This window comes from Pongo pygmaeus, chromosome 21 (assembly GCF_028885625.2).
Source record: "Pongo pygmaeus isolate AG05252 chromosome 21, NHGRI_mPonPyg2-v2.0_pri, whole genome shotgun sequence".
Taxonomy (NCBI): Eukaryota; Metazoa; Chordata; class Mammalia; order Primates; family Hominidae; genus Pongo; species Pongo pygmaeus.
In genome coordinates this window covers 2784981-2797335 of record NC_072394.2, presented here as the reverse complement: position 1 = coordinate 2797335, position 12355 = coordinate 2784981, and the positions used below count along the sequence as shown (strand labels likewise).

At 37.3% G+C, this 12355-nt stretch overlaps 1 protein-coding gene across 4 annotated transcripts in view; it reads right to left on the bottom strand.

The window, feature by feature from the left end:
* PLCB1 (phospholipase C beta 1) overlaps positions 1–12355 on the bottom strand; it is a 749553-nt gene that overhangs the window by 638657 nt on the left and 98541 nt on the right. For 2 of the 4 annotated variants that reach the window (XM_063659059.1, XM_063659060.1), the window contains exon 3: positions 1320–1382. The exons of the other annotated variants lie outside the window; for them this stretch is intronic. In XM_063659059.1, the coding sequence (XP_063515129.1) occupies positions 1320–1382 (63 nt within the window). The remainder of the gene's footprint in view (positions 1–1319; positions 1383–12355) is intronic. 4 annotated transcript variants of the gene reach the window in all.

Here is a 12355-nt window from a genome sequence, read left to right as displayed (position 1 = left end):
TGTTAGCACTGCCTTGCCTAAGACGGCTTAAATCATCATTTCTGTCCTTACCATATAGGAAGGTTAATGACTGAAAGTTCATGAGAAGGCTTATTGATGACTTTGGGTCTCTTCTCATCCATCACATTCCAACTAGATTTTAAGTTGCATTCAATGACCCATCAGACCACATATTTCTGTTCTGCAAGGCGTTAGTTCCCTGTCTACCTCAGTCTCATCCTAGCTCTGAGAAACAGGTGCTCCTTCTCTTTCCCAGGGCTCATCCCAGTCCTGGTATACTGCTCCAATCTCCTCCTGCTTTCACTTAGAGTTCTTTCTGTTTACGCAACCATCCCCTCATTTTCCTGTATTTCAGTGTTCCCCTCTCTCCTGCTTCCTTTTGCTCTACCTAAAGACATGCTCTAGTCTCCCTAAATATAAATAAAAGTCTTTCAATCAATGATGCTACACTCTAAGTCCATAGTCTTCCATTCCTCCCCAGGCCTTAGCTTCTGCTTCTCGGGGTCTGATGTCTTCCCCCCAACCCATTTACTCAATGGACTCCACCATCCCTAAGATTACCCATTTCTATCTACTTTTAGGCCCAGTGGCTTGTCTCAGTTTTCATTGCCTCAGGTCTGTCTATAACATTTGAAACCACAGGCCAAACACTTCCCGCAATTTTGCCCCCTTTCCGTTTTCCTTGAGCCTGTCTTATTTCATCTTTTTTAAAAACCAATTAACTGACCTCTTTTTCCCCTTTCATCCTGCGTATGTTAATATGAGTCCTTGTACATATTGTCTTGTTCCTCACTTTGTATATATAAAGGTGAGTCCTTATACTTCTGTCTAGCTCTTCTGAGAGACCTCATCTAGTATGTGACATCTGGCATGATAGAGAGATGGAAACAGCATTGTTCATAATATAGTTTATGTGAATGATAAGCCCTGGAGCATAACTTCAGATAAGAGAATGAGAAGAGCATCCCCTGGGTTTGGAACTGTGCAAACAGAGGCTCTGCACTAACCTGGAAGTCATTGCCTTCATAAGGTTTAGCTGTCACTTTTAGGTAACTGACTCCTATATGAGACTCACCTCACTGACATGTCTGATTCAGGAGCCAAATACATATTCCCAAATGCCTGCTGGATACTTCCACCCAGGTAACTTGTCAGCTCCTCAAATTATCTTACCTGAAATCACAGTCATACCTTGGCTATTCCCACCAGCACCCTCCAAGCCACCTCTCCTTCCAGTAAGTTTAAGAGTACAAATCATTACTGGTTCAATTCATTCACCTCTCTAACTCCTACAGGGCCACCATGAGTGCATAACTCACATGGAAAAGATTTCGTTGAGTTTCAGACCATTCATTTTCTTCTTTGAGAATAATTTTAAATTCCTAGAAAAGAGTCAAATATTAAATTCAAATCTGTCTGTCTTTCAAAGGTCATCTTTAACTTGTATATCTTAAATCTTTCCCCAAGACATTACACAATCTTTTTATAAGAAGTTGGCAGGATTAATTTTTAAAAGTTGACACTTCATTGTTTTTGCAAAGAAAAAGACAATTTTTGCAGAGGTATGGCTGTTAAAACTGGGATCCCATTTACGTAATTAGTTAGCTAATTAATCCCATGGTTGGTGCCTGATTATATTGCAGATTCTATTTGTGTCTACATCAGGGTAAATGAAAAACTAGATTAGCCAATTAAGTAGTAATGGGGAAACCAGTAAATGGAGATTTCTCCTTTAAACTCTGAATTAAGATATAGTTGTAATTATTTCATTTCTGTTTTCTGATTTTAGAAAACAAAACGTCTATTGTAAAATACAATGAAATATGATTTTTGTCATGATGTTATAAAAGTAATATATGCTTGCTGTAGAAAAACACTTGCAAATGTGAGGCAAGTACAAGTAAGTAAATTAAAATCATTTATAATCACACAAGACAGAGAAAACCATTGTTACTTTGGTGCACGTCCATATGACTTCTAGGCATTTTTCCTTTTTTAAAAAATAAGATCTTATTGTTCATTTTCCTTTGTAATCTGCATATTTCCCTTGACACTAGAGCATGAACATATTTATATATTATTTAATTTGGTAACAGCTTTCTTAATGTCTGCCTACAATTCCACTATTGACATATATCATGATTATTTAATTTATTCCTTTGGCTGAATACTTACAGTTTATGTTTCAATTTGTTATACTATTGATCAGTACTACAATGAATTTCCTTGTAATATCTGCCTACTTTCATTATAATTTCCTTAGAATAATGCATTAAAAATAAAATTGTTGAATTAAAGGGCTTGAGGACTTTCATGCTTGTGATAAATATGCCAAAGGCTACCAGAAAAGCTGAACCAATGTAAATTATCTGCAAAATACCTTAGAGTGATATTTAACCTCCCCATTGCCAACCACCGGAACTTTTAGTTTTGAAAATAAGGGAAATTTTATGGGTGAAAATAATTATTGTTATAGTACGTATTTCTTTGATTATTGCTGAAATTAATAACTTTCTCATATCTATTTATGTTTGTATTTCTTTCTTTGGGGGGGTTTACTTGCCCATTCATATCGTTTACCCATATTTCTACTACTCTTTAATTTATAAAGGCTAGTACAGAATAAGGATTTAAAGTTTCTAAAATGTCATCTATTTTGCAAAAATATTCCAGTTTGTTTTGTTTGGACTTGGCAATTGTGAATTGTTTCGTGTAGAAGTATTTTTAAATAATGGTGCTATCAAGTTTGTCTTTACTCTCCTTTAGTAGTTTCTGCCTCTCATTGAATAATCCTGTGTTACCCAATTGATTTAGTATCTTTATTTTATATTAATTAATTAATATTTTGAGATAGGGTCTTGTTCTGTTACCCAAGCTGGAGTGCAGTTGTGAGATTATAGTTTACTGCAACCTCAAACTCCTGGGCTCAAGCGATCCTCCCGCCTTAGCCTCTCGAGCAGCTGGAACTGCAGGCAGGCACCACTACCCACAGCTAATTTTTTGAATTTTTTCTAAAGACAGGGGTCTCACTATATTATCTGGGCTGATTTCAAACTCCCGGCCTCAAGCCATCCTCTTGCCTCAGCCACCTAAATTACTGGGATTACAGGTGTGATTCACTGTGCCTGTGTTATTTTTTTATAGTAATTAGTGTATTTATGAACTTTCTATTCTGTTTTACTGATGAATTGATTTCCATATCAATAGAGTGCTATATTAGTTGTCTTACACTACATTTGAAATTTTGGTTGGCATAATTCCCTCAGCATTTTTTAGTAGTTTCTTCAAAAAATTTCAAATTAACTTGAGTCATTTTCCAAGTTTGAAAAATACCTTCCTAACTTTAACTGAATTTGCAGTAATTTAATTTGGAAAGAACATGTATCTTTAAAATATTATTCCTTCCAGAAATATAGTGCTTCTATTTATTTAAAACTACTTTGGATTGCCTTGAGAGTTTCAATTTAATACAAGAATCCTATACACGTCTTAAGATTTTTTTTAAATATAGGTCTTTTATATTTGAGGTTGAGGTTTTGAATGTCAGCTTCACTAACTTTTGATTACCGGACATAAAAAACTTTCTCATTTTATAAAAGTATTTTAGAAATAATATCCGTGTTGAACTCTTCATTGGGATTAACATTTTAGTTGATCTTGTTTTTTCAGGGTAGACAATCATGTCATATGCAAGTTATAAAATGACATTTCTAATATTTATAGTGCTTAATTCATTTTATTAAGCAGTGTTCAGTAATAGGGATGTGTGTGAATAACTTTGGCTCTTTCCCAATTTAGAGACACAATTTAGAATTTTGTCACATCTTTTTGTTGCCTTATCAGTATGATCATGTGGCTTTCCTCTTTTTATCTGTAGAAGTAATAATTATATGGATATATTTTCCAATAATAAAACATTCTTACATTTCAGAATCAATCTCTATTATGTGGTATTTTTATTATACTGCTAGCTATTATCTAAGGACAACTTCAATCTTAATTACCCAGTAGAATAATTCTGCAACATGCTTTAGAAATGGAATATTTTATGTGAATTACTAGTAAATAATGCACGTTATATTTTTATTCTCTCTAAGCTCCACATATATCTCTAAATGGCTGGAAAAGGCTCTGAATAATATCTCAGACACATAGTTTGAAAGATAGCCACATATGGTGCATATATTCAGAAATGTCCAATAAACACTTTAACCCAGAAGGAAGTTACATGAATTTAGGCAACATGGTGCTCTGTTGTCATCTTTGAGGAGACATAACATGTAAAAATCATTATTGAAAAATCAGTACTCATCAGGCATATTCACTATGTGATTCTGAACCCCTCAAATTGGATTCTTACAAGAAGACATATACATTCTAAACACAATATAAAAAACAAAAGGGTTAAGCCAGTAAGCATTATATTCCGGGTGATAGTTAGCATCATGGCAAAAAGAAACACATTCACTCACACTGTCTCTTGAGACACTGATAATCAGCCAAGAGGTCTATTTTTAGTTAAATACTGTTTTTAATCTAGTGATCTTCTACTCTAAAACAATTTATCAACCATTGCCAGATCCACAAAGTCAAAGCAAAGACAATAGAGGCAAAAAAAAAAAATCTGGATATTCAAACACAGAATTTCATGTTCACTAAAGTATGCTTATGCCTTGGAACAGGAGTAGCATTCTGAAATATTATATCCAGCTCTAGGAATAGTATTTAATAGGATGTGGAAATTTCACAGTTGACCTTTAATGTGGTACTGCATTGAGAAGGAAGAAGTTCAAAAAGGGTAAAGTGTTACATTCCATTAGCAGCTGGAAATTTCAGGGAAGAATAAGCAAAATGAACACATGACAGGATTGCAAATTCATGCACCCAGCTAGCCAGTAACAACCAAATTTGACGATCATACACTGCGTATTTCTGTAACACTATTTCTGTAACTCCACCCTGTTCCCTTTTATTATTGTTGTTGTTATTATTATTATTACTTTAACCTTCCGGTTAACTCCTGCATGCTCCTCAAAACTCAACACCTTTAAACCATTTTGGAAAACCATTTGGCAGTATCTATTAAAGCTAGGTATAGGCACTCCCTTTTACCAGCAGTGTCACCAGCTCGTGAGCTGATTGCGTACGTCTCTTTCCCATTCCACCTTCAATCCCACAGATGCCCATAACTCAGCAGTTTCACTCTAAGACACACACCAAGCAGAAATTTTTACATGTGTGCAAGAAAATATGAACCAATGCTATGAACTATGATCCAAAAATGAAAGTATCCAACTGCCCATAGCAGTAGAACGAATAAATGGAACATCCACACAATGGAATATTATACAGCAATGAGAATTACAATCGCATGCAACAATGTGGGATGAATTTTACAAACACCACGTTGAGTGAAAAAATGCAGACACACACACAAAAAGAGTAGATGAGTTTGTTTCATTGAGGTAAAGAATAAAACAGGCACAGCTTATCTATGCTGTTAAAGCCAGGAGATTAGCCTTGGGTAAAAGGCAGCAGAATTCAGGAAGGGAGCAGGGTGGTGGGAAGAGGGTACAGTTAGGGGGATGTGAGGACCTCTGGGATGCAGGAAATGTCCTGTTTCTTAATGTGGTTATCAGACTGCTGGTTATAGGGATGTGCTCATCTTGTAAAAACTCACTGAGCTATACTATTTAGAATAGGGTACCCTTTTAACTGCATTTTATATTTCAAGAAAAGGTAAAGGAAAGAAAAAAAATAATCAACTTAACCAAGTATCAATTTCTAAGGAGGGTTTCCACTATTTTTGAATGCCTGTCTGCCTCATCAAGTTGTCATGAGACTTTAAATAGAAATGTAAACTATATAGAAATTACAAGCACCTTGCCTGGTACACAGTACACTGTTACTAAAAAGGATTCATTCTTATTGTCTTTCTCTGATTTCCTCCTTATCTGTGTTCCATATCCCTTTGTATATCCATTTCTCACTGCACAATAATCATGTTTTTGCTTCATTATTATTCCCATTAGATGACCAGCAGCTTGATGAATGTGACATCTTACTGTATCCACTGGAGCTATCTCAGAGCGGGTATTTGATAAATATTTGATGGGATTGAATAAATGACTGTAACAAAGCTTCATGGTTTTGTGATTAGTAGGATCCCAGGTGATTTGGTGGTCATGCTCTCAATCCATCTAATTGGCCATGTGGTTGAGTTACAGAGGAAGCTGAAAGCTGCCTAGGACCAAGAGTGTGACAGGGCTGAGGCAAGCATCTCCTGGAGTGAGGGAGGGAGCTGATTCTGCAGTGAAAAAATGTATACATATTTCCACTTAGAGCCCAGCCCATAGCATAGTGGCAGATTCACATTGCAATGCCAGCACCAGCTGCTAGAAGGGTATTGGACCATGCCTGCAGAGATTAAAGGTAGGTCAAATCTAGAAAAACATTTTAAGAAGTGCTAAACCAAGAAAGGAGAGAGGACTTAACCATCTTTCCTCCAGTCCAAAACAAGAGAATGCCAATATTAGGACAATTAGAGCTAGGTATGTAAAGACATACCAGGTAACACTGGGCAGAAATGGTGCCCAGCAAGAAGCACAAATACTATAAGGCCCAGACTTTCAGAATGCACGAAGTAGGGGATCAGGCTTCTGAGAGGATTCTAGATAGAAGAAGAGCAAAGCAAACGAGAGACTCCAAAGCTGTTGCAGGCTTGGATGGCAGAGAACTTCCAGTTCTTCTCTACTTGGCTCGAGAAATATGGTAGAGCTAAACAAGGTCACCATCCTATAACATTGCTCTAGTGCCAGGGAACTTACTAGTGAAGAGCAGAGCAGCAGACATCAGAGTTTAGAGCTTTCAAATCAAGAACATCACTGTCTTATAATTTTGCATTTGATTGGTTATAAATGATGGAACCTCAAAATTCTATGTTTATCTTAAGATGCTAATGATGGCTGGAATGGGACCTAAGGAAAGTGTCCAGATGTAGAAAAAAATGAGGAATCTGAAAGCATGATCTTTTCTCTCTCTCTCTCGCTCTCTTTTTTTAAAGAGATGTGCTCTTGCTATGTTGGACAGGATGGAGTGCTGTAGCTTTTCACAGGCACCATGATGGTGCACTACAGCCTTGAACTCCTGGGCTTCAGCTATTTTCCTGCCCTGGCCTCCTGAATAGCAGGGACTACAGATGCACACCACCAAGCCCTGCTGGAACGCATAATCTTTTAGGTTTTTTCCAAATTCTGAAACCGTGTGTTGACAGCTGGCTGAAAAGCTGATAGATCAGCGACTCTGACCCATAGCTAAAAGCTATATAAAATAGTTACATAAGATACAGCTATTTTACATACATATATACAGTATATATAAAATAGCTAATAAAACCGAGCATCACAGGGAGGCTGTTACATCCGATTCATTCCCAGTCCCAGTCTTCATTTTAAGAGGTTGATAATTCTGTCTATCCCTCTACTGTGGATCAGCCAACCAAACCAACTGGCCACGGGAGACACCTACGATCAATGACGGCCCTGCAGGGCTCTCCTGTTTGGTCAGTGGGTTCACTCATGAAATAGAATTAGACTTGGGAATGTGTTGCTTACTGTGCAAAGAAGCAGAATAAAAGAAAGAAGAAACAAAGGATGCAAGGAAAGAAGAAAGGAAACACCTGCTGACAACAGATTTCCTAATCAATCATTCATTCAGCATGTATACCAACATAGTGCCAATTGTGTGCAGGACCTATGTACCGTGCTGTGGTTTGAAGTGTCTCACAGACCTCAAGAGGCTCTCCTTAGAAAACAGATAGTCTAAGGTAGTGGTTCTTATGCATTGGTGATTTTGCTCCCCAGGGAACATGTGACAATATGCAGATATATTTCTGATGGTCACAACTGGGGAGGTTACTGACATCCAGTGAGTAGAGGTTAGGAATGAGACTAAACATTTTACAGCTCACAAGACAGCTGTCTACTTTCCCAAGAAAGAGATATCTTATCTGGCCCCAAATGTCAATAGTGCTGAGGCTGAGAAATGCTGATCTAAATGGAGAGAATAAATCAACAGCAAAAGCATGTGATACATGCATACATAGGCTTCTACCTAAGAAATGAAAGGGGACAGTCTAAATTGTGGCAGGGTTGGAGCATGGGATGGTTTCTAGAAAAACTTTCTGGAGCAGCTGACCATGAGGTAAATTTTGACACAGAGATTAGTTGAAGATTATGGGGAAATGAATGGAAAGAAGGGAATGGAAAAATAGTGGTCAAGGTAAAGAAACAATGGGGGTGATGGTGCACAGGAACTAAATTACATAACTTATTGTGTTAGAGACAAGGGCCAACCTGGGGCACCATGGTTTGGAGGCTTGAGAGGTAGGCAGGGGGTAGTTCTGCTAGATGATGAGATCTCTGGATGTTAAACTAGAGTCTAAATCAGCAATGTGCAATCAAACTTTTTGCAGTTAAGAAAATGTTCTATATCTACACTGTCCAACTCAGTAGCCACCAGCCAGATGCAACAAATGAGTACTTGAAATGTGACTGGCGAGCTGGGAAAATAATTTTTGAATTTTAAATGATTTTTAAACTTTAAGTTTAATTGACATTAAACTTAATGTAAATTAAGTTTAATTAGCTTAAACTGAAATTAACACATGTGGCTAATGCCTACCACTTTAGATAGAGCTGGTCTTGCAAGCTATGGAAAGATTAGTGGTGGGTACAAATATACAGTTAGATAAAAGGAATAAATTCTAATGTTGGACAGCACAGTAGGTTGACTACACCTAACAATGATACATTGTATATATTGTTTATTTCAAAATAGCTAGGAGAGATTTGAAATGTTTCCAATGCACACACACAAAAAAATGATAAATGTTGAAGGTTATGGCTATCCTAAATACCCTGATTTGATTATTACACATTCTAAGCATGTACCAAAAGATCACGTATATCCCATAACCACATGTATCCCAAACATGTACACATATTATGTATCAATTTAAAAGGATTAGTAGGATAGTCTGATTAGATTTGGACTTTAGATTGTCCTAGAAACGTCCCAGAGTAGGGCTTCTACTTTTAAAGTACATAGGGGTCACCTAAGGAACTTATTGAATTGCACATTCTGTTTCAAGAGGTTTAGGCCTACTTTGTTTTTTGTTTTTTAGGTTTTTCATTTTGTTTTGTTTTTTGGTTTTTTTTTTTTTTTTTTTTTTTTGCTACAAAGTCTCAACTCTGTTGCCTAGGCTGAAGTGTGGTGATGTGATCATGGCCCACTGCAGGCTTGAATTCCTGGGCTCAAGTGATACTCCCACCTCAGCCTCCAACGTAGCTGGGACTACAAGTGTGTGTCCCCATATCTGGCTAAATTATTTTATTTTATTTTATTTTATTTTATTTTGTAGAGATGGGCTCTCACCATGTTGCCCAGGCTGGTCTCAAACTCCTGGGCTCAAGCGACCCACCCCCACCTTGGCCTCCCAAAGTACTGGGATTACAGGTATGAACCACTGCATCCAGCTCAGATTCTTCATTTCTAGCAAGCTCTCGTGTGAAGTAAGAACTGCTGGCTCATGGACCACTCTGTAAGTAGCAAGGGTCTACAGCAGTACTGTTCAATAAAACTTTCTGCGATGATGGAATGTTCCATATCTGTGATGTCCAATATAGTTATCACTAGCCATACGTGGCTACTGAACACCCGAAATATGGCTAATGCAATGGGGGAATTGAATTTTTAATGAATTTAAGTTAAACTAATTGAAATTTAACTTTAAACATCTGCATGTTAGTACTGGCTATAGTACTGGACTGTGCGGATCTATATCAGTGCTACCTGAATTATGAACCAAGCTGTTTTAAAATTTCACAGGAAGATAAGAACAGAAACAGAGTAAATATGGGAACTTACAGAGCAAGTTGAGAGAGAATTTTAGTCTATTTAAATAAATAATTGTTTAAATTTTTAAATAATGTTTTAAATATTTTTTAATATTTTGCATGCCTGGGTTTTTCTCATTTAATTTTTCAAATAATTCATTTGTATTATGTTTTATAGTAATATTGGACAGCAATGTATTCAGGAAAAAGCCTGCTCTTCTCCAGGAATAGAAAGATAAATACTGCTTGTTCTCATTCACATACGGAAGCTACGAACATTGATCTCTTAGAAGTAGAGTAGAACAGTGGCTACTACAGGCTGAGAACAGTAGCGGGAAGGGTGCATGGGGGGATTTGTTAAAGGACACAAAATTACAGCTAGATGAAAGGAATGAGTTCTAGTGTTCGATAGCAATGTAGGATGACTGTAGTCAAAAATTATATATATTTTCAAATATATATAAGACAGGATTTTGAGTGTTCCCAACAAAACAAATGGTGAGCTTCTGAGGTGATAGATATGCTAATTACCCTGATTTGATCACTAGACATGTATCAAAACTCACTATGTACCTCATAAATATGTACAATTATTATATGCCAATTAAAAAATTAAAAACTGAAAAACAAGTGGAGAGTTCAGCCTGAGCAACATGAACCTTGTCTCTACAAATAAATAAATAAATAAATACAAAAAAAAATTAGTGGAGCGTGGTGGTGCACATCTGTAATTCCAGTATTCTGTGGGAGGCTGAGGTGAGAGAATCACTTGAGCCAGGGAGGTCAAGGCTGCAGTGAGCTGTGATCATGATCATGCCACTGCACTCCAGCCTGGGTGAAGGACCCAGTCTCAAAAACGAAACAAAACAAAAACCAGAGAGTTTGAAACACTGACCTGGAGGACAAATGCGGGGGTGGGGATGCACAGAGAAGGCAAGGAGACTTGTCAGGAGGCCATTCCAGCAATCCAGATGGATAGACGGATGGCAGGGAACAGAGAGGAAAGTGCAGCTTTGAGGGGAATTAAAAAGATGTGCTCTACAAACTTTGCTGACTGAGTGGGTGTATGAGGTAGTGGGGAGGTGGGTACTTGTATCAATAATCAATGCTGGCCATTTAACCAAACATCCTCCTGCTGGGGTAAAAATTGTATGGGCCAATTGTTATTCATCTTTATTTTATTTTATTTTATTATTTTATTTTATTTTATCTTATCTTATTTATTTACTTATTTTGAGATGGAGTCTCACTTCTGTCGCCAGGGCTGGAGTGCAATGGCACAATCTCGGCTCACTGCAACCTCCCCCACCCAGGTTCAAGCAATTCTCCTGCCTCACCCTCCAGAGTTGGACTTTTATTTTTCATACTTTTTTGTCTCCGAAGTTTGTCATTAGACTTTATGAGGGATAGAACCAACTTATTTAGATATGTTCAAATCATTAGAATATATTTAACTAGAATGATCATTTTCATATATCATGAGATATATTTTTGGATAAAATCTGGGAGTCACTCTTGCTTCATCCATGCATCAATAAGTCGTCTCTTTGAGTGGGTTTTCCCAGAAAGTTTGCTAAGCCCATATATTTTATGTGGACTCTTGAGAGCATTCAAATCAGATTGACCATTCCCGAGCTTCAGTCCTAAATTTTTAGATTTGCTTCATTTGAGTCCTATGGGAATTTTTCTTTCTTGATTGCCAAACTGTACATAATGAAATGATATTTTTAAAGCGTGGCTGTTTCAACATTAAGCTAAAAAGCAATTTGTAAAAGTGTGGGTTGGTAGGGACGAAGACAGAATTGGAGCTTTGCTGTCAGACAAATAAAATGGACTCACTGAGAGTGGAAGTGGCAAGGCATCGAGCAGCTGCCTGTAATCAGATTTTAATTCAGGGATTGGTTGGTTGGAGTACCTGCTGTGAGGTCAGCAGTGTGCTATGTGTTTGGGCGGACTGAGAGGAAACCAGAGGCTTAATTTCTGTGATCAAAAATCTGCCTGGTTGAGTGGAAGACAAATTTTACATATCAAGTGGCAGTGGGAAACAGGCACCTGGAGTTAATGAAATGCTAAGGTAGACAGGCAAAGCCGCACCATCCTAAGAGTTTGTTTATTGTTTTTGCTTTTCTCTTAAAATTATCTAGAAGCTTCCTCATTCATGACCTAGACTCATTCTGTCCAATGTGGTAGCCTCTAGTCCTGCAATGTGGCTGGTCCAAACTGAGGTGTATTGTAAGGGAAAAATACACACTCTGGGATCCAGACTCTGTACCCATTCCTTCCCCAAAAAAGAAGACAAGGAGAATGTAAAATATCTCAATAAATTTTTATATTGATTACATGTTGAAATGATAATATTTCAGATGTTTTAGGCTAAATAAAAATATTTTAAAAATTAGTTTTACTTGGCCGGGCGCGGTGGCTCACGCCTGTAATCCCAGCACTTTGGGAGGCCAAGA